The sequence below is a fragment of the Natator depressus genome, chromosome 2 (genome assembly GCF_965152275.1).
Source record: "Natator depressus isolate rNatDep1 chromosome 2, rNatDep2.hap1, whole genome shotgun sequence".
NCBI lineage: Eukaryota > Metazoa > Chordata > Testudines > Cheloniidae > Natator > Natator depressus.
Window position 1 is genome coordinate 86031288 of NC_134235.1, and position 19914 is coordinate 86051201.

Here is a 19914-nt window from a genome sequence, read left to right on the forward strand (position 1 = left end):
TGGATACCCTTAAAGAATCCTAAATGTTTTTTTAACAAAATTTTTCTTTGTGAGAGTATGTTGCATAGAAATATATGCAATTGATATAATTATTTAGGTATAAAAATGCCCAGAGTGCAAATAAGAACAGGTTCTTAATAACAGAGATATGGAGATCTGTATGCGTTCTGTTCCTTTATAAAATTTTATCTCCTGACGTGACAATAGATCCACATTTTTAGTCAGAGTTTTGCTGCATCAGGCACCTCTTTTAATGTGTTCTAAACAGCCTGTTATTTTGGGTTCCGAGCTGAAATAAGTAGAAGACTAGTAGCACTACAGATCTGGGGTGAAGAAGTGATGACTAGCAAAGGGAAAACAAGTAAAAGTTACTCGATGCATGAAATAATTATAATTACACTTAATACTGGAGACTCTCTAAGAGGGCAAATGTTACTTTAGATTGTTTGTATCTCAACTTGCTTTTAATATGTCGTCAATGTTTAAGAAACAGAGATAGTTGGATGGAGCTGAGTTGTTATCAATAAAACATATCTATGTGGCAGTAAGAATTTAGAATAATACAAATTAAAATTACAACACATTATTTATGTTGAGGGGCAACCTTTTTAAAAGAGCCTCTAAAATTGGGCCCACAAATTTGCTGTATGTTAATTAGTTTTATGCAAATGGTGTAGTTACTTATTGGAATTACCTGAATTGTACGTGGGCTTTGTGTAAAGAAATGGGTGCGTGGCAAAATTGGGGAGAATAATTTTAGAGGTCTACTTTTAAAATTGAATCCCTATGTTATTATCAGAATATTGGCTTATGCTTTTAAGGCATTTAAAAAAAACCCACCTCTTTCTACATGGTATTTAAGAAGTTAAAAGTACTGTAGATGGCTTAGATGCCATATATTCTAGGTATATTTTTTGCAGTGAAACATATGTTGTTTTAGAATATGAGTTTAATGTAGGTTTTTCAGCCCTTTTATCCTCTCTGTTTAAATCCTCCAAGATGCCATCATTATGCTATTATTTGTAGTCAGTATTGCTTTGTAAGGAAATTAAAGCAATACCACCAAGCTGCCAACACAGAGGGAGCTTGTCAAAGTAGCAGTGTACATTACATTATCCAGGTGATGTAAATTTAATTAGATACAAGCCTGCCCCATTCACAATGAGAAGGTGGCTACAGCAACTTGTGAGCTGCTTCATCATTATGCTAAATGCTGACCACTATCTAATCACCTATACAAAATGTGTTTCTTCTTTATTAAATATAAATGTCTTCTTTTATGTTGTTTCCACGTTAAGAACCAAAAAATGACTTTGAAACTGTTAAATGAATCTTGTGCTTGGGAACATTGTTATGTCTGTATTTACTGTACAGTGGTTACTTATGGGCGTAGGTACCGTAATATTCATTTGTCCCTTAAGAAAGATTTCTGTTATCTATAATAATTCATTTTTAACTTACTGCAGCCCTGATCAAATGAGAAAATAATATTGACCAAGATTTTCAAAAATGACATGATTTTGGGTGCCCAACTTGAGATGTCTTTATTAGGGGCCTGATTTTCAGACACAGCACTTTCTGAAAGTCAGGTATCCATTCATGTGTTTTAGGGGGGAAAAAGGGCACACAGAATCACTCATCACTTTTGAAAATACTGGCCACAGGCTGGTGTGTATGTGCATGTGCACATGCATAAGGAAGGGGCAGGATGAAATGCTCATGTTCATACTTAGAAAGAAAAATTAATTTCAGCATAAGGAATTTTGAAGATTGAAGTGGTTGGTGGTGTGATCAGTGCAAAAATAGGTTTGATATCAATAGAGGGTGACTGTAACACACTGACAATGAACTTGAAATGAGACTGTTTAAAAGCTTTGAGGAAAGTAGTTAACAGCAGACTGAAGGATAAAGGAAAAATGTAAAAACTCAGGTAATCAGCCTGGAGGCTATTTAAGAACAATGTGTTAGATGCACATATAGCTTGTGTATCTCTGAGTCAAAAAGCTATGTGATTAAGCGCACACAGAAAAAAGTGCCTGTTTTAGATTTGTTAAAAAAAATCCTTTAAAAATAAGAAAATGGGCCCAAACCACACAAATACTGGCTGGGACTTTCAAAGAGATCAAGGAAGTTAGCCACCCAAATCCCATAGAAAGTGAATAGAAATTGTGTAATCATCTTTCTTCAGCTCCTGTAGTATTCCTAGCCACTGTCCATGGAGCACAGGTTCTACTAAGTAAGATGCAGATGTGAAGTAACAAGGGGAAAGAGATTATATGAAGATAACTAAAGATATGAAGCTAAATAATTTTTTTAAGTCTTTAAATCTGAAGCTGCATGTGTGATTGAAAGCTGACCATCATGGAGAGAGTGGAGGAAAAGAAAGTAATGAAATAGCAGAGAAGTTGATGGACATTTAGCATTGGACTTTACCAGGCTTTATCACTTGGCCTGTAGGGAAAAACAAGGAAATTTATATTCTTAAAATATTTATTTATTTATGAGAAATCTAAGTGTGGCCTTCGCAGAGATTGAAATCATAGAGGAAAAGTCAGCAGGTAACTTGAAAAGCTTGAGTGAAGAAGGTCAGTCGAGTGGCAGGTTCTCTTGACGGTGTTTTAAAGGGAATATACATGAAATCATGGAGATACGGAGGAGGATATTCAATACTAGTCCAATCCAACTCCCATTGAAGTCAATGGGAATCTCTCCATGACTTCATTGGGAGCAGGATCAGGCCCAAAATCTATAAGCCAACAAACGTGCCTGAAGATTGGAAAGTTGTTAATGTGGTATCTTTTTTAAGCAAGATCCTGGGAATTAAAGGCCTATGACCCTCACCTCAGTTCTGAAGAAACCAATTAATAGCTTAATTAAGTATACAATAGCACAGCACCTGGATAAAAATAACTTGATAGGTCAAAGAAGCATGGTTTCTGAAAGAGAAAATCAAGCCTCTTCAGATTGTTAGATTCCTTTGAAAAAGTGAATAAATGAGCGGATAAGAATGACCTGATGAACATAATTGACCTGGATATTCCAAGATTTTTTGATAAGCTCCCCCCTTGGAAACTATTAATTAGAAGAACAACATAAAAAGGACAAATGTGTAAAAACTAGCTAAGTAAGAATCAATTGTTGGGAACCTGGGGTTGGAATTTGGTTCAGATTTATTTAATATATCTGGACTAGAGAGCCTCTAGGGACAACCCGTAGCTGCAACACCCTAGGTGAAGCGCTCAGAAAGAACTGTGGCTGTGAGAATCACCGACCCTCTTCGCTCCAGGGGCGCAAGATGGGAAGGAACTAAGGGACTGCCTACTCCCTGCCATTCCCTGTCCATTCTCTTACCTTAGCTATCCCTTTCCCACCCACTTGCCCTGGCAGGAGGAGGTAATATGGGACATGAATCCCTTCTCTCCCCTGATACTCAGAGCCATAACCCCAGTGAGTATTCCATTGTCCTGCAGGGTGATGAGCTTGGATCCTGCTCCTTTCAATAGCCACATATTATGTCATTATTTATTTCTTTAGTTCTTAACTACAGTAGAGATCCCCCATACAGAAAGCATTAGGTGCCCTAACAATCACTTATAGTTACAACAACCTTATGATGACCACCTAATAGCACTTCGTACTCAGATACAGCTAACACAATAACTTGGCCAGCAAGCAGCACTCATTAATAACCATACAGGTAACACATTAACTCAGGTCACCAATAATTCCAAGCAACAGAAGAGCCCCTTTCAACCCACTTCCACACATCCCAGGATCATACCCTCAACTTTTCCTCAAAATATTGTTAAGCAAACAGCTCTTGCAACCTGGCCAAAAAGTCATCAGGTTTGGAATATTTTGAACTAAGAGGAGGAGCAAGTTCCAAAGTTGCAGGGCCCTCACAGAACACACCCTGCCAGCAGTTTGCTCTCTTTTGTAATGAGGGGGGATCTAGCTCAATCACCTTGCCGACTGAGGAAGCATGGAGACAGGTGCATTGGACCAGTGCATAGCTGAACCCTCAGAGATTTGGGTGGGGAAGTGGATGGTAAGTTGATGAAGTTTGCTGATGGCCCTGAAGTGGTTGGGCCAAATACAGAAGGCCTCAATGGAGCAAACTTCAATGGAAGCACATTGTTTTGTATGACAAACAGCATTTGGACCAGTGTACATAGAATTTACAGAGGATTGTGATGTTGTTTAGATGGATTTAAATTCATTGGACAGTTGGATGGCAGAGGAAATTCAGTTTGGATAAATGCAAGATAATGCAAAATAGGATAAAAATAATTTGAACTTACATAAGTGACATAAACTAACAGACTCTGAATTTTTGGGGTTGACTTAGGAAAAAAAAGCTCGAGAACAGTTCAATGGAGATGTCTTCCAAATGTGCTGCAGATGGTTTAACAACAGATAGAATGATCGGGTGCATAATTAAAATCAAAATAAAACAGTACAGAAAGTGTAACGTAATATTGAACTATGGTCATGTCTTGTCCAATTTTGTCCCCTTGTTTTATGAAAAATATCCCTGAGAATTAGGTGAGAAGGTCCAGCGAAGAGTATCAAAGAGAGTTAGACAGGCGTGGCAGCACTTGCATATGGTGAGACTGCAAAAATTAGTATTAATTTGCCTAGAAAAGGCAAGAACTTTTAGAGACTCCACTGTGACTGTTGTAAATTATGAAAAGGCATACTGGAAAGAATCATCAGCTCTTTTAAAAAAAAATGCTATCCCACAGTATAAGAACAAGGGAATACTTGTTTAAATGTGGTTCCGGTCTGGAAAGTAGCCATGTAAACATGGCATCTTTTTACTCAATATCTTTTAACTCCACCCTTTTAGTATATTCAGAGTCACATTTGCTTACTTTAATGATCAAAAGTATGTGTTTATGGGGGGAGAAGAATGGTTTTTGTTTGGGGCTTTGGGGGGTGGTTTTGTTTGGTTGGTTTTTTTTAACTTCAGTTTGGCTTGCAGAGCCAACACAACTAAAAGAGACAGAGTGAGAACTGAATACTATTCCATTTTGTGCTCCATGAGCAACTGAAATATGCTTATGCATACCCACTGAAGGCAATGGGAGTTTCATAGGTGTCACTAAAACAATAACCTGAAGGCAAGGCAGCTGCAGAAGTGTCACTGTTAGTTCTGCAGAACTTTCTCACTGGTGATGATACCCAAAACAGGAAGACCCCAGCCTGCACTCTTAGAGCACAAACTGAGTTTGTAAGATTACTTGTTTAATCACAAACTGATCACATATGGAATATGAAATTCACTGAAAGAAAATAAGTGTGCAACTCCACAATATCTTATTTGCTAGGATCACTTTTCAGAGTAGAATCTCACTTCAAAATTAATAGCTGTGGCATTAGAATAAAGAAAAGGAAATTCTCTTTTATACTGTGGCAAATCTGTGGAACTCATTACCGCTAAAGGGCAGTTGCTGTATTGACAAAAGGGCTGGATAATTTATGACCTTTAATAGCATATCAATAAAATAAAAGCAATCAAATCTCAGGATTGCTTTTTTTTCTTTTCTTTTTTTCTTCCGCTATCCTCTGTTGCATCAGTTGTTAGCTCTGGCCAAAGGTGAAGTACTGAATTTGATTGATCTGTTCTGGTATAGCAAACCCTGAGCTCCTCTCCATAGGGAGCAAGTGCCAGATTTGTTTCCCTGAGAGATGTCTAAATTTCTCTCTAATATTCTAAATTATTTCTTCACGTGTATGTCCCATTCATGGTTTAAGTGGGAAATGCTGACTCCACCCCCCTTACTGTTAGAGTAAGTTTGAATAGTTTCCAGAGTAATCTAGCATTTCTCACCCAGGAAAGGACAACCTCAGTTGAAAAATGGCATGGGGGAGAAATGGGATATTATCCAAGATCTGAAAGTAGGTAGAAAAGTCCCTTCCTCAGTTCAAAAGAAATCACTGAAACAACATATAGAGGGAGTGAAACTGATTTTTCTTAAAGAATATATATATGATATACCAAGTTATTTTTTAGCGTTGGTTGTTTTGTCTCTTCAAATAATGATCTCCCACAAGACCTTGTTATATGCCTTACATAATCACTTTGCACTAATAATGGGAGAACTTTGCAAATGACTGAGCTTTTGACAGTTGAATGCAGTTAAATGTATTAATGAAGGCAATTTGACTGTTGCAAAAACTGTTTCACATTCTCTAGGTGGAAAGAGAAGTGGTGGCAGTGGTTTGAATATCAGATGTATTCAGCTCCAAAATCATTGGGAATTATGGGGTTCATAAATGATTGAAGTGCAAAGTGGAAAGGTTTTACTGTATATATAACATCTGATAGCTCATTTTGAGCCAAAACCAAATGACAGGAAACTTGAAAAGTGCAAACTTTGTCATTTGACTTTAAAGTAATATGTGTATTAAGGGTTTCTTTCTGAATGTGACCTTATATTTTGTGACAATTAAAAGCACACCAAACTACTTTGTTTTATCTGTTGTTCCATTTCAGATGATCATTCTCGAGTGAGACTGCAGCCAATTGAAGGAGAAACAAACTCAGATTACATCAATGGAAATTATATTGACGTATGTATACTGATGTAGTAAACAAAGTTAACATCGCTGTTCAGCCAAACATGGTCCATGTTATCTTTACACTTTATTGCCCATTCTTATAGCTAGCATAGCTGATCACAGTTTTGGCTGCCAAACATTACTGGAAACCACAGTCATGGGAACCCACATATGCAATAAAGAAAAAATAAAACACCAAATATTTGCCAGTGAGAAAATGAGTTCAGTCATTTCTTGAAACTGCCACACTCTGGAGCGAAACTTTGCCACCAACATTACGTGGCTATTTTGCCTTCTGATGCTTATATGGACCAAGGAAATGTTATTTACATTGTCTGTCAACAACTTGGCATAATTTCACATTTAAAAGAAAGCTGTTTGCATATTAATGTGACAAAACTCTGTAATTCCTAATGCAGTGATTTGCAATCTCCTGTCATTGCTACACTTTTAAGTTGCCTTCAAAGTATAGTCTGCAGCTGTTAACCAGTACTTCTAATGCAAGCAAGACATTTCATTAAATATGTAGGGTCTTTAATTATTGAAGACTGCTTCTTTGTTCATTCTGCATCATGTTAACTTAATGTTTTACATTAGAATAAATTCTTTAAGAGACAGCATGGTTTTTGGTTGAAAGGATCAAATCAAAAGTAGAATTGAAAATCAAGAAAAAGTCAACACTGTCTAAAGCCTGAAATCTAGAGATGAAAACTTCAGTAATTTTAATGTTCAACACTAGACATGAGAGTACAGAACAATTGCTGATTCTTAGACAGGCAGCAGCCTACATTCAGTGATTTCTTCTTCCCCAGTGACACCTTTTAATGAAGGTGTCACAGTCTCTGGTTCACACGTGTCCACCAGGTCTGACAAGGGAATTTAGTAGATTTTTTTCTCATACAATATAGAGCAACCAAATTAATCCTTATTCTTATATAACAATCTTTGGGTTATCGCCTTCTAATGATAGTTAGTAATATGTTTCAAAGGCAGTCAGATTAGGGTTATATTTCTACCCCATTCTTTACAGTTTCAGAAACTTAACACATTAACCATGAGGTAAAGATAAAAACAGAAACATTTCCATTTAAAAGAGTAATAAAATTGTAGACAGAAATTTGTGTAATAAAAAGTAGAGCTGGACCCAAATTGAGGGGTTGGATTGGGATTTAAATGCAAACTTTTCCAAGGTTCAGGGTTGTTCAGACTTCAGGTTTCGGGGTTTAGTTGCTTATGTATAATTCAAATTATGCTTTGGATCCAGATCTGAACATCCACAAAATGTGGGGGAGGAGGGTTTGGATCACATGCTCTTGTTCAAGACCCTGATATAATGGCTTCATATCATGTCTTCCTGTGCCTGAAAAAAAAAAAAAGCAGAATGAATTTAGTGGGACAGCTGTGTGAGCATAGAAGACACTACTGGTGAGGGTTGTGGGCCTAAAGCTTCCCATTCCTTAGAAGATAGCTGTAGTACAAAGCATCTGAGTTTCTTTGGATCATCAGAAATCAGTAGACAAAGTGATCATAAACAGGGAGACACTGTGGTTGTTTATTAGCAAGAAGGTATTCAAGATTCGATTGTAAATGGCAATTTGTCTGTCCTCGGTTTCACAGATGCAGACGTGCAGCCTATCTCATGCAGGCAGATTGTAATAGATGTCATATCAGAACAATGGAGTTACAGTGGGAATGGCAGCTTCATAGGCATTGGCATGGAAAAGGCTCTGTTTGTATCGCGAGACATTCCCTTGAACTAAATCTCCCAGTGCCTGTTTTGTTGGTAGTCTGAATGAATCCAACCCCGCAGCTAGTAGATGATGCTCGGATAGAGAAATGCCAGCTCTATCCACCGTCATACAAATAAGTCTCGATCCTTAGGCACTCAGAGTTTGCCTCAGAATGGCATATAAAGGAACCACTTCAGTAGTTCTTGTAACATTTTCTGTTCTCCAGGGTTCTTCAGATTACTTCGGTCTTGGTGCCTCACTTCACTCCTTACCCTTAACACATTCTACACTGGCAAGTTGATATGGAGTATGAGCTATAACTTTATATTTCTTCCTTTTATTAGTTGGTGTCATAACCTAACCATTATTTAAAGCTTTTGGTATTAATATTGATATGACTGTCTATAATGATGTACTGTTACATGAGTTAAATCCTTGGCAATAATCCTGTAGCATCAGAAACAAAAATACTATACAAATTCTGTTGTTTCTAGTTTGCATCCTATCAAGAGCCAATATTCTTTGTTATAAAGAATGCAAAAATTGTTAAGTGTTGATTGCTCAGCCAGCATATGATTAAGTTTCTCTTGCCTTCACAGAAAGAAACCGAGAATTACTTTTCAGTGTAATTCCTATTTAGAGCTGGACAAACTGTTTACACCAAGACATTTCTTCATAGATTTTACCCTTTTTCTGTTCAGAAGTAATTTGTGAGCAGACCAGAGGGCACAGAGAACCTCTTCCCTTCCTAGCACACACACGCAGCATCCATGCTGACTATAAATCTAGCGTTCTCTTAGCTGCTAAGCAGGGAACTAGCATTGCACTCAGCAGAACTTCACAGCTTGAGGGCTTGGGGATGTGTCCAGACTACCAAGTGCACCTAAATTTATGTTGCTCCTTTTCAGAGAAGCCAGTAAGGAACTTCCAAAACATACTAAGTCAGTCCTCTACCCAGGCACTGCGCAAGCCAATAGCTATGGGACCCTCCAGTCCAGACAACACAGCTGCTTCTTGTGCCCCCGCAATATGCCTTTCATTGGAAAGGCCAGAATTTGCTCCTAATATGTAACTTTTGTTGTTGTGATATTCAGTAGGGTTATGAACACTAGTCTCTATGACATGACAATCATACCAGCACATGATGGTGCATTGCATTGCAAATTGACTCAAAACTTTTTTTCCATTTTTTTAGGGTTATCACAGGCCAAATCACTACATTGCTACTCAAGGTAAGCTAATCTCACTTTATATATTTCTTGCTGGTTGTGTGAACAAAAAACTACAAACATTCTTGTATGATGGTTTATACTCTGTAATACATATTTTTGCCACAATAAATACAAAATTACTCTATGAACCCAGATATGGCAAGCAGTTTTAATTCAAACTCTCCAAATTCCAAGAGCTTAGTGTTGAGTTGTCTTTACCTTTGGGTTCAGTAGTGTTGTGTAGAAGAAAAATAATATCTACCCTTACTTTTGGCTTATGTGACTCAGTAGGACTTGCTAAAGGACAAATAAGTAGTGAAAAAGATGACAGGCAAAAATTTCAAAAGTGCCTAAGTGACATAGGAACCTCCTATCGGAGTTAGGTGCCTAAATATCTTTTAGGATCAGTTCTCTATATCCTATTGAAAGTCAGTGGAACTTAGGCTGCTAAATGAATTAGGTGCTTTGGAAAACTTTACCCAGCAGGTTTTAATACAGGACCTAAAGACGCACTAGGCTTGCAACACTTTGAAAAGAAAATTGAATTTCTGAAAGTCAGATAAAAGAAAAGGAGTACTTGTGGCACCTTAGAGACTAACAAATTTATTTGAGCATAGGCTTTCGTGAGCTACAGCTCACGTCATCGGATGCATTCAGTGGAAAATACAGTGGGGAGATTTTATATACACAGAGAACATGAAACAATGGGTGTTACCATACAGACTGTAACAAGAGTGATCAGGAAAGGTGAGCTATTACCAGCAGGAGAGTGCGGGGGGCGGGGACCTTTTGTAGTGATAATCAAGGTGGGCCATTTCCAGCAGTTGACAAGAACGTGTGAGGAACAGTAGGGGGGAAATAAACAAGGGGAAATAGTTTTACTTTGTGTAATGACACATCCACTCCCAGTCTTTATTCAAGCCTAATTTAATGGTGTTCAGTTTGCAAATTAATTGCAGTCTCTCATTGGAGTCTGTGTTTTTGTTGAAGAATTGCCACTTTTAGGGCTGTAATCGAGTGGCCAAAGAGATTGAAGTGTTCTCCGACTGGTTTTTGAATGTTATCATTCTTGATGTCTGATTTGTGTCCATTTATTCTTTTACGTAGAGACTGTCCAGTTTGGCCAATGTACATGGCAGAAGGGCATTGCTGGCACATGATGGCATATATCACATTGGTAGATGTGCAGGTGAACGAGCCTCTGATAGTGTGGCTGATGTGATTAAGCCCTATGATGGTGTCCCCTGAATAGATATGTGGACACACTTGGCAACGGGCTTTGTTGCAAGGATAGGTTCCTGGATTAGTGTTTTTGTTGTGTGGTGTGTGGTTGCTGGTGAGTATTTGCTTCAGATTGGGGGGGCTGTCTGTAAGCAAGGACTGGCCTGTCTCCCAAGATCTGTGAGAGTGATGGGTCATCCTTCAGGATAAGTTGTATATCTTTGATGATGTGTTGGAGAGGTTTTAGTTGGGGGCTGAAGGTGACGGCTAGTGGCGTTCTGTTATTTTCTTTGTTGGGCCTGTCCTGTAGTAGGTAACTTCTGGGTAGTATTCTGGCTCTGTCAATCTGTTTCTTCATTTCAGCAGGCGGGTATTGTAGATTGACAGAGCCAGAAGAGTACCCAGAAGTTACCTACTTCGTTGCTTGGGCTTCGGTTTCAGTCCAGGACGATGGGCTCAGGCTTTGGCTTCAGTCCCGGGCCTCAGTGAGTCTAACGCTGGCCCTGCTCTCTAGCTTATTTTGGCGGACTCCCTGAAACCTGCTCGCGGCCCCCCAGTGGACTCTGGACCTCTGGTTGAGAACCACTGTACTACAATAGAGCTTCTTGTACTTTCCTATGGATTTGAAACAGTGTTAGTTACATCTGAGTACCACATTTATTTAAAGGTGTACATGCTCTTTTCAGAGCACCAGCTAGGACAAAAGGTTTCATTTCCCATGTATTGGATTTAGAAAGAAATGTGTACCTTTTTAATGACATACTGTTGAGACAGATGAAGATCATAGCCAGCCACCTCAAATAAGCGTGCTTCCTCTGACTGCTGCTGCCACTTGAGCAGCCCAATCTCTGCAGCCTCCAGCCCCTAGCCCTTGGTCTTACCAAAGGGAGGCTCTTTCAACTCTTCCCCCCATCTCCCCGCCCCCAAACCCACTATTGCTAGTTCCAAATGTTCTGCTCCTTCATTGCAGTCTCCAGGGTGTGAACTCATCGGGACAGGGTACATCAACTTGACTCCACCCAGAATAGTGTGATCGCCACTGGCCTTAACATCTTAGGGAACCAGGGGAGACCATTTAAACTTGCCACTGCAGCCACCCAACCACAGTGACCTACAACCCCTAACCTCCCTACTGGTGGACTGGGGAAGGGAAACAAGGGTATTTTCTGGTGTTGGTTGTTAGGGCTAGTTTTTTATACCGCTCTGCAGGAGAGTTCTGTTTGTCCTTTAATTTATGTTACTGTTAGTTATTGTCTCCTAAAAATGGAAACAGCAGCAACTATGGTTGGCATTTTATTTGCAGTCCAGAGTATAGTTGCTTTCAGCAAGGGAGCAACTGGAAGGCCTTCCTGGGAGTTCATTACAAAGCATTCTGATACTGAGTCACTCCCTGAAGCAATTTTAAATGCTGTTTTAACAGTCATTGCAGTACTTGAATAACAGATACTAAACTTGAGACCTTTACTCAATGGGCTTTCAAAGCAGAGAATCAGACACAAGAATGTGAAAAAAAACTATACAATTTATTAAAGAAAATTATGGTAACTTGAATGTGGACTGGCTATAAGTGCCCTTCCACACCCAAATCCCACCCAATAAGGTGGTAAAGAAAAATAGTTAGAGAGTGAGGAGAAAGAACAAAGACAGTGAAAACAAGTCTTTCAAAATTTAAAGAAGAAATGACTATTTAGGGTGCAATCTCTTTAGGGCAGGAACTGTCTTTTTGCTTTGTAATTGTGCAGTGCCTAGCACGCTGGGGTCCTGGTCCGTGATTGGGGCTCACAGGCACTGCTGCAATACAAATAAATAAAAGTAATGTAAAAAAAATCTTACCAAGGAAAAAAGAATAGAGACCAACTTGATACAAGTTCAAATTGGTTTTGCGTTTGGATCCGTTGGGTTTTTTGTTTTTTTTTATGGACGAGATCCTCTAAAATCTGTTTCTCACATGAATTTGGACCAGTTTTCCAGCATCCTAACTTCAAGCCAAAACCTCAAATCCCTAGTGTGATATTTTCTCTTCTTAAAATAATTCAACGGAAGGTGTGGTCTTGATTTTTAACAGTGTTGGCAAACATGCTGAAACCCATCTTTTACACTGGATTAATTACAATCCTTAAAAGAAATCATATAGAGGGGAAAAGGCATTTGCTCCATATGTTAAATTTTCTGTTTTTCTTTGTCATTTTCAGTTGTAAACCTGAAACTGAGCTTAGCTCTCAGACATAGCCAGAGGTGTTTATATTCTGTCTTGGAACAGTTTTTCTTATAGAAAAGTACAAACACGTGGATGTGATACTACATTTTGAACTGCATGTTTAATTCTGCAAAGGTACTTCACAGCAATCTTAACAATTCAACCTCCCTCCCTACATTATCTTTTACAGGAAGATATCATTAAAGAAGCCAGTTCCATGTGGAGTTAGTATGTTTGATATTTAATTGTCCTAGTATTTTTCTTCAGCTGCATTAAACATATCAAGTGTTAATGAGCAAATATAATTGTATGCAGCTAAAAAGTGGAAAATGTAATCAGTTCATAATAGGCTACCAATCTGTTTTTAACAGAGCTGGGAGTTCCATAATCACCTGTTTGTTAGAGTATTACCATCTTCCAAGAGACAATGTGGGTGAGGTAATATCTTTTATTGGACCAACTTCTGTTGGTGAGAGGGACAAGCTTTTGAGCTACACAGAGCTCTTCTTCAGGTCTGGGAAAGGTACTCAGTGTCACAGCTAAATACAAGGTGGAACAGATAGTTTAGCATAAGTAGTTAGCACATATTCTAAGGGACCATTCAAGGAGAAAAAAGAAAAGGAGGACTTGTGGCACCTTAGAGACTAACCAATTTATATGCGCATAAGCTTTCGTGAGCTACAGCTCACTTCATCGGATGAAGTGAGCTGTAGCTCAAGAAAGTTTATGCTCAAATAAATTGGTTAGTCTCTAAGGTGCCACAAGTCCTCCTTTTCTTTTTGCGAATATAGACTAACACGGCTGCTACTCCGAAACCTGTCATCATTTAAGGAGAAGTGGCCCATTAACACCCCTGTAGACCATCTTCCATGTGAACCAGAGTTTGGTTTACAGACCCTTATCTTCCACCCTGGAAATGCATATACCAGTGCTGCTATTCAGTTGATTAGGAGGCAGATGCATTTTTGTAAGAGCTAGCAAATGGAGTGTGTTTTAGTTAATATCCAATCAAGGGAACTTCTTACTGCACTTCAAGTGAAATAAATTCAAAACCTGCAATTTGGATTAGAAAATCAGCATCTCTCTCTCTTTTTTTTTTTCTTAATGCCATAAGCATAGTGGGACTGATGGGCTGAAATTGCCATTAATGAAGACATTTTGTGGTCTGCGTAGTTGGCCCCAACAGTTAAAATGCACACTTGGGTCATCTGGATAATAAAGAATCCTTTGTCACAACTCAACACAGTAGGTCATGTAGGGCTAACAAGCAGGTGCAACGTAAAAATCACCGCTTGCTTTTTTCCCTCCCTTTTTTTTTTTTAACGTGGATTTAATTCTGTAAACTGTACAATTTACTGGAATCTAGCTCTGTTTCCAGGAGAGAGATATTCAAAGAATTTCACAAAATTCTTTTAATAGGAGCATAAAGCATGAATTTTTATACAGTATTTGGTCACTCCCATTCTCCTCAGTTTTCATACTGCCAATGGACCATATATGACCCCGATATGCAGGAAAAAAATGACTATTGATTCCTTCTATTTTGTATTTAATTATTTTCTGTCCTGTGAAGTTCCTATTAATAAACTTAGTATTAACAAAGCTGTTTCTAACAAATCTCTGGCAAAGGTTTTATATTGTTTCTTCAGCTAAAGCACTAGTATTACATTCTGAATGCCAAATTCATGTTAGTATAGTTCTTCGAGTGCTCATTCAGGTCAATTCCAATCAGGTGCGCACACGTCACATGCACAACAGTCAGACGATTTTTTTCCCCCTAGCAGAATCCATAGGGTCGGCATCGGCACCCCGTGGAGTCGCGCCTTTATGGGGCCCAGCCAACCTGACCCCCCCCCTCGGTTCCTTGTTACCGCTGGTGACAGCTAGATGGAACTTCCCTCTCTTTTGCTTCTGCAAGCGCCTTTAGCAGTGTCCCACTGTGATTTGTATATAGTTAGTTTTCTTCGTTTCTTAGTTAGTAATAGTAGTGTTAGAAGTTGTTTCTCTAAGTTTCCATTACGGGGGGTTCTCCCCACCCCCGTTTCATTCCCCAACACCGGGGCATGCCTCAGTTGTCGGGGTTCAAAGCGTGTGAAGTTTGTGGTAAACTGATGCCGAACAGTGACCTGCACATTTCTTATTTAAAGTGCCTTGGTGAGAGTCACCAAAAGGACAAGTGCCACATTTGTAGGGGTTTCAGCCGAGGACTCTTAAGGATTGAAAGCAGAGACTCAGAATTATCCTCATGGAGGCAGCCCTCTGCCTGCAGTCCGACACTCCGATCACTGCGCACTCCAGTACTGTATAGCTCTTCCTCTTTATATCACTGAAAAGGGGAAACTCCTACTGTGTATTGTAAACAGTGGTAGCCATTAACAAGTCAACATTTGTCAACAGTTACCGGACAGTGGTATCTGAGAGTTGCAGAGTTTTTCCCATTCTATACTTAAAATCAGGGATAACAGTAATAACTGTGTGAGAGCTGTTGGTATTTTAATGGTTTCCTGATTAGTCTAGTCCTTGTGCTAATAATCTAGTGTGATTGTTTTGTACACACTCTAAAGGATCAAATGCTTCCCCCCTTCTTTTCTCAGTTGCAGAAGCCCTAAATGTAGAACCTCTGACAAACCATGAGGAGACTGTGACAGGGTGATCTGCCCCTTTAAGAGTCAGGGGGCAGCCAGCCCTGTTCTGGAGAGAAGCCCAGGAGGCAGGTTCTGGGAACCAGCTGACCCTGCTGAACAGCATCTAGTGATTGATTGAGTCTGACGATTCCCAGCTGAGGGATATAAATGAGGGCCCCAGCACCACGAGGCAGCCTGGGATTAGGAGAGTATGGGAAGTGCACCTTCCTGTGGCTGCAACAGAAAGCTATAAGAGGAAAGCCAGGCCCTGTGGACCCTCCTTGGCTGGGAATAGGGTTGCCAATCCTCCAGGACTGGGCTGGAGTCTCCTGGATCGGCATTGATCTCCTGGTGGTCATTGAAAGCAATCTAGGAGATTTTAATAGGATATTTAAAGAAAATTACATTACATTGTGTTGGGGGAAAAAATCTCTCGGAATAGCTTCAGTCAGAGTTGGCAACCCTAGCTTGGAAAAGTCTAAGCTCACTCAGCTACTGGAAGCGAAAGGGCCCCTTGAACTCAGTTGAGAACAGGACTGTTGCTTTTTCTTGTTGTTCTACATTTCTTTTTGTTTATGTGTTGAAAAATATACAGAGCCCTGAGATAAAGGCTACAAACAGAACTGGGCATGGTCGATTGTTTGCCCCAGACTGACGATTAAGTCTACCAGCATCCAGAAACCACCAGTGCCTTTCCTCAGCTCAGTATGTGTGGTCAGAATGGATTGTTACCATGGGGGAGGAAAGTAGCCCAGGAATCCATCCCGAGGTAGATCAGAAACTTTAGCGCCCCCAAGCATATGGGTCCGAGAGGCTTCAAGAGCCCATGTAAAATGTGGATAATAATACTTCTGTGATCACCTTTTAGAGCTATCGTGGAGACTTAAAAAATCTTTTAAAAAGTGATTTGAAGATATGAACAAGCTACAAACGTGCTAAAAATTAATAATTGATTATATATTTGTGAGGGATGAGTTTCCTGTCTCAGACATGCTGTTTCTTCTATTTGATTGCTGGTGTTTAGCTCATGTGATATTGAAAACAAAAGCAGGCCCTCCTGTGAAGCACAATAAGAAATTGGAGGAGTACATGTATCCTGGCAATATTTATAGATCCCTGATTCAACAACATCATGTTGGCTTTATTTCTCTGTTGTGAAGCCAACCTAGAATACTGAAGAAAGATTCTTACATATGAACTTACTCCATGCCAGAATTGTGTAGAGAAATATACAGGATCTAACTGTTGACTAGGAGGAAGCAGCTTTTCAGCTGAAAGCAATGAGATTGTTTTGTCATATCATTTACACAAAGGGAGATGATTCAAGGCTCTGGGAAAAAAATTCACTGTTACAGAAACTAGAAAAATATTTTTGTGAGAAGTAAAATATTTTAAAATGAGACTATAAGCCAGTTTTTGCAGGCAGATCATGTACTTTTATGACTTCCTGAAACCTAGATAGTGAGCCTGTTGTTGGTCTTGTGAGCCAAGGCCCAAATAAACTTTAAAAAACAAAATCATTGGCAGACTGTACTTCTTGGTTCAGAAGCCTCTCAAATCCCTAGTGAACTAGCACATGTCCTGTAGTATTTCTTTTTGGCTGAAAGTTTTGTCCAGGAAAGAATTGTACAGCGTGGAAATTTAGGAATTTGTACTACTCTAGATGTATCCATGATTTTTCTGAGTGTGTTTCATGAAAAACAACTGTCTGATTATTTGGTTTTCCTCCTGGCTAAAGAATGCTGCCCTATTTTGGGATTGATGAAGGAAGGGACGGAAAACTCTTGGTGCAGTACTACTAATGTGCTTATCAGTCATTATGTGTTAGGGCATAGAAAGGAGTAGAGAAAGGTAGCTTGTGCAGAAATCATAAGCTCAAAACTTCTGCTTCCCCACTGTGTTCTCTAGGACCCCTCTGAATCCTAGTTTCCAGCCAGGCTTCAGCAGTTTAGAGGAAGCCTGGCACTTGATGTGAGGAGGCCTTTGGTCACCTCATTTCCTGAAAAACAAAAGTTCATTGAGTTCAAAAACAAAATGTATTTCCTATTCCAACAACAAATACAACAGTTTTTCTGAACCTGAATCCAAGTCTTTGCAACGTCATTTTTTTTTTTTAATTCTGCATCTTTCCATGGCAATTACATTCTTCCCAAGTTGTGATGATAACAGTCAGATATAGCACTTTGGGTGACATCAAAACACTGCTTTTGAATAGGCTGATTGGATTAATGTTATATTTCCTGATGCATCTGCATTATGTCTTCTGTGCAGTTGCATGTTGAGATGTAGGCTTTGCAGAGATTCCCTCTGCAGCTACTAAGTCTCATTCCTGGGCAGGTATGCTCATTTAGTATTTTCTGTATAATGCAGTACTATCCAGGCTACCCAATTAGAATGGTTCCCCGTATTTAAACAGCACAAGTTTAAAGAAACAAGCCACCTGAACACATAACACACAGATTTTGACTACATCCATTCACAGTGTGTTCTTTTGGACAAAATTTTGGAAAAAACATAAGAAACAAATAGCCAGAATGAAATCATATTGCTGAGTTAAAGAAAAGTAATTTTATAATTATCCCCTAATGCTTATGCTTGGTTTGACCTGCTGAATAAGTTAAAACAAAAACAAAAAAGAACAAAAGAAAAGAAAACTCTTAGAAGAAGTTGTATTGTCCATTCCCCAACGAACCCCTCACTGTCAGAGGGGACAAAATAACCTAAAAGCTCACATCCATTGTTACTATCGATGCATCTCCATTACATGATGGTACTAATTCCCCAATCCAACAAATAATTTACTCTCAAGCTACATACATGTTGTGTGCAACATCTTCTTTAGAAAATAAATGTCTTGTCTTTCAGAATCTTCTAGTTCTCAGACTTGACCATTTGGAATATGTGGAAGATCAGTAATTACCCAGAACCCAATACTTTTTCTTCTGTGAATTACTATAGTTGAGACAAATAGATTAGTAAGAGTCGAAAAAGGACTGAACATTTATTATATGAATAAGTAGAGATTCTGCAGTTATGCTAGCCAGGATAAATTTGCAAAGGCTTAAATCAATCGCCATCTAAGGTCAGAAGCCGGAAACTTCCTTTCATGGTCTAATTTAGCACAACTGGCCAGGTATATTATGTACAAAGCTTTTATGCCTTCACCTGCATCCAACATTGCCCACTGTCAGAGACAGCAGCTCTGGATTAGCTAGACCACTAATATTATTGGCTTTTGCTATATTCCCACAGTACAGTGTTTCTTAGTAGTCAAAAGATATTACAGAGAACAGCAGTTTGTTCTTTGGAAAATCATATGACATTTCCATTTTATTTTGTTGGTACAAAACAAATAGAGGTGGTATTGTCTTAAATAGCACCTGCCAAAAGTGCACAAGCAAAGGCTGGCCTTGGATTTAATAATATATCTAAGTGCAGCTATGACTTGTGTGTGAACTTGATGGAAATATTAATGTGAGCCAGGGATGGCTGATATTGCCATAAATGGCTAGGGAGTTGGCATGTGACTGCTACACATTATACCAAACCTAGTCTGTTCACTCCAACCCTGTCCTCCATTCTGTTGCCTCCTTTCATGTGCTTAGATTGTAAACTCTGTGGGGCAGGAACACTCTTCTCATTTTTAAGTTGTACACAGTTGTATACAGTGGAGTCCCAATCCCCAACTGGAGCTGCTAGACACTACTGCAATATAAACACACACACATAATTAGTGAAGAGAAATTTGTGATATTCCTGCATCTGTTTGTAAACTAGAGGTGGGCAAAATATATATATATATATTGTATTTATGTATAAATTGATACATATATATATATACCCAGTTTTGTGAATTGGGTAAATATTTTTGTTTGAGGATTGTGAAATTTGTTGTATAAATTTTTCAGGAGATTTTGTTCAGTCACTTCTATTCTAAACTGCCAGGGAATTCAAAGTAGCTATTTAGTTAAGCTAAAGACCCATTCTAGGGTGAAGTGAAGACAGATGCACACATTCCATGAACCACTGGTGCCGCAGCTCATAGCTTCAGTACATTGTAGAAGGCACATTATGGGCTAAGTCCTTCCATGTTCTCACAGAGTTGGGAGGAGAGGCAGAGGATTTAGAGAACCACTTCCCTAATTCTGTGTAAGCTCTAGTACAGAATCCCTGTATTGACACAGAAGGAGCTAGTGCACTGGCCCAGGCCATGCTCCGTGTCCAAATGAGTTGCAGTTGGGGAGCCTTAGTCTCATTGAAAGTCAATGGGCCTTAGGCTCCTAAATTACTTAGGCTGGAAATTTAACCCTGTGTCTAGTTGCCAAAGCCAATTAGCCAACAAAGGGTTCTGGCTAGCTGGTTAGTAG

At 39.1% G+C, this 19914-nt stretch overlaps 1 protein-coding gene across 11 annotated transcripts in view; it reads left to right on the top strand.

The window, feature by feature from the left end:
- The window catches only part of PTPRM (protein tyrosine phosphatase receptor type M), a 720827-nt gene that overhangs the window by 643794 nt on the left and 57119 nt on the right, over window positions 1-19914 (top strand). For all 11 annotated transcript variants that reach the window (XM_074944607.1, XM_074944608.1, XM_074944612.1 and 8 more), the window contains 2 exons: window positions 6500-6576; window positions 9490-9526. In XM_074944607.1, coding sequence (XP_074800708.1) covers window positions 6500-6576; window positions 9490-9526 — 114 coding nt within the window. The remainder of the gene's footprint in view (window positions 1-6499; window positions 6577-9489; window positions 9527-19914) is intronic.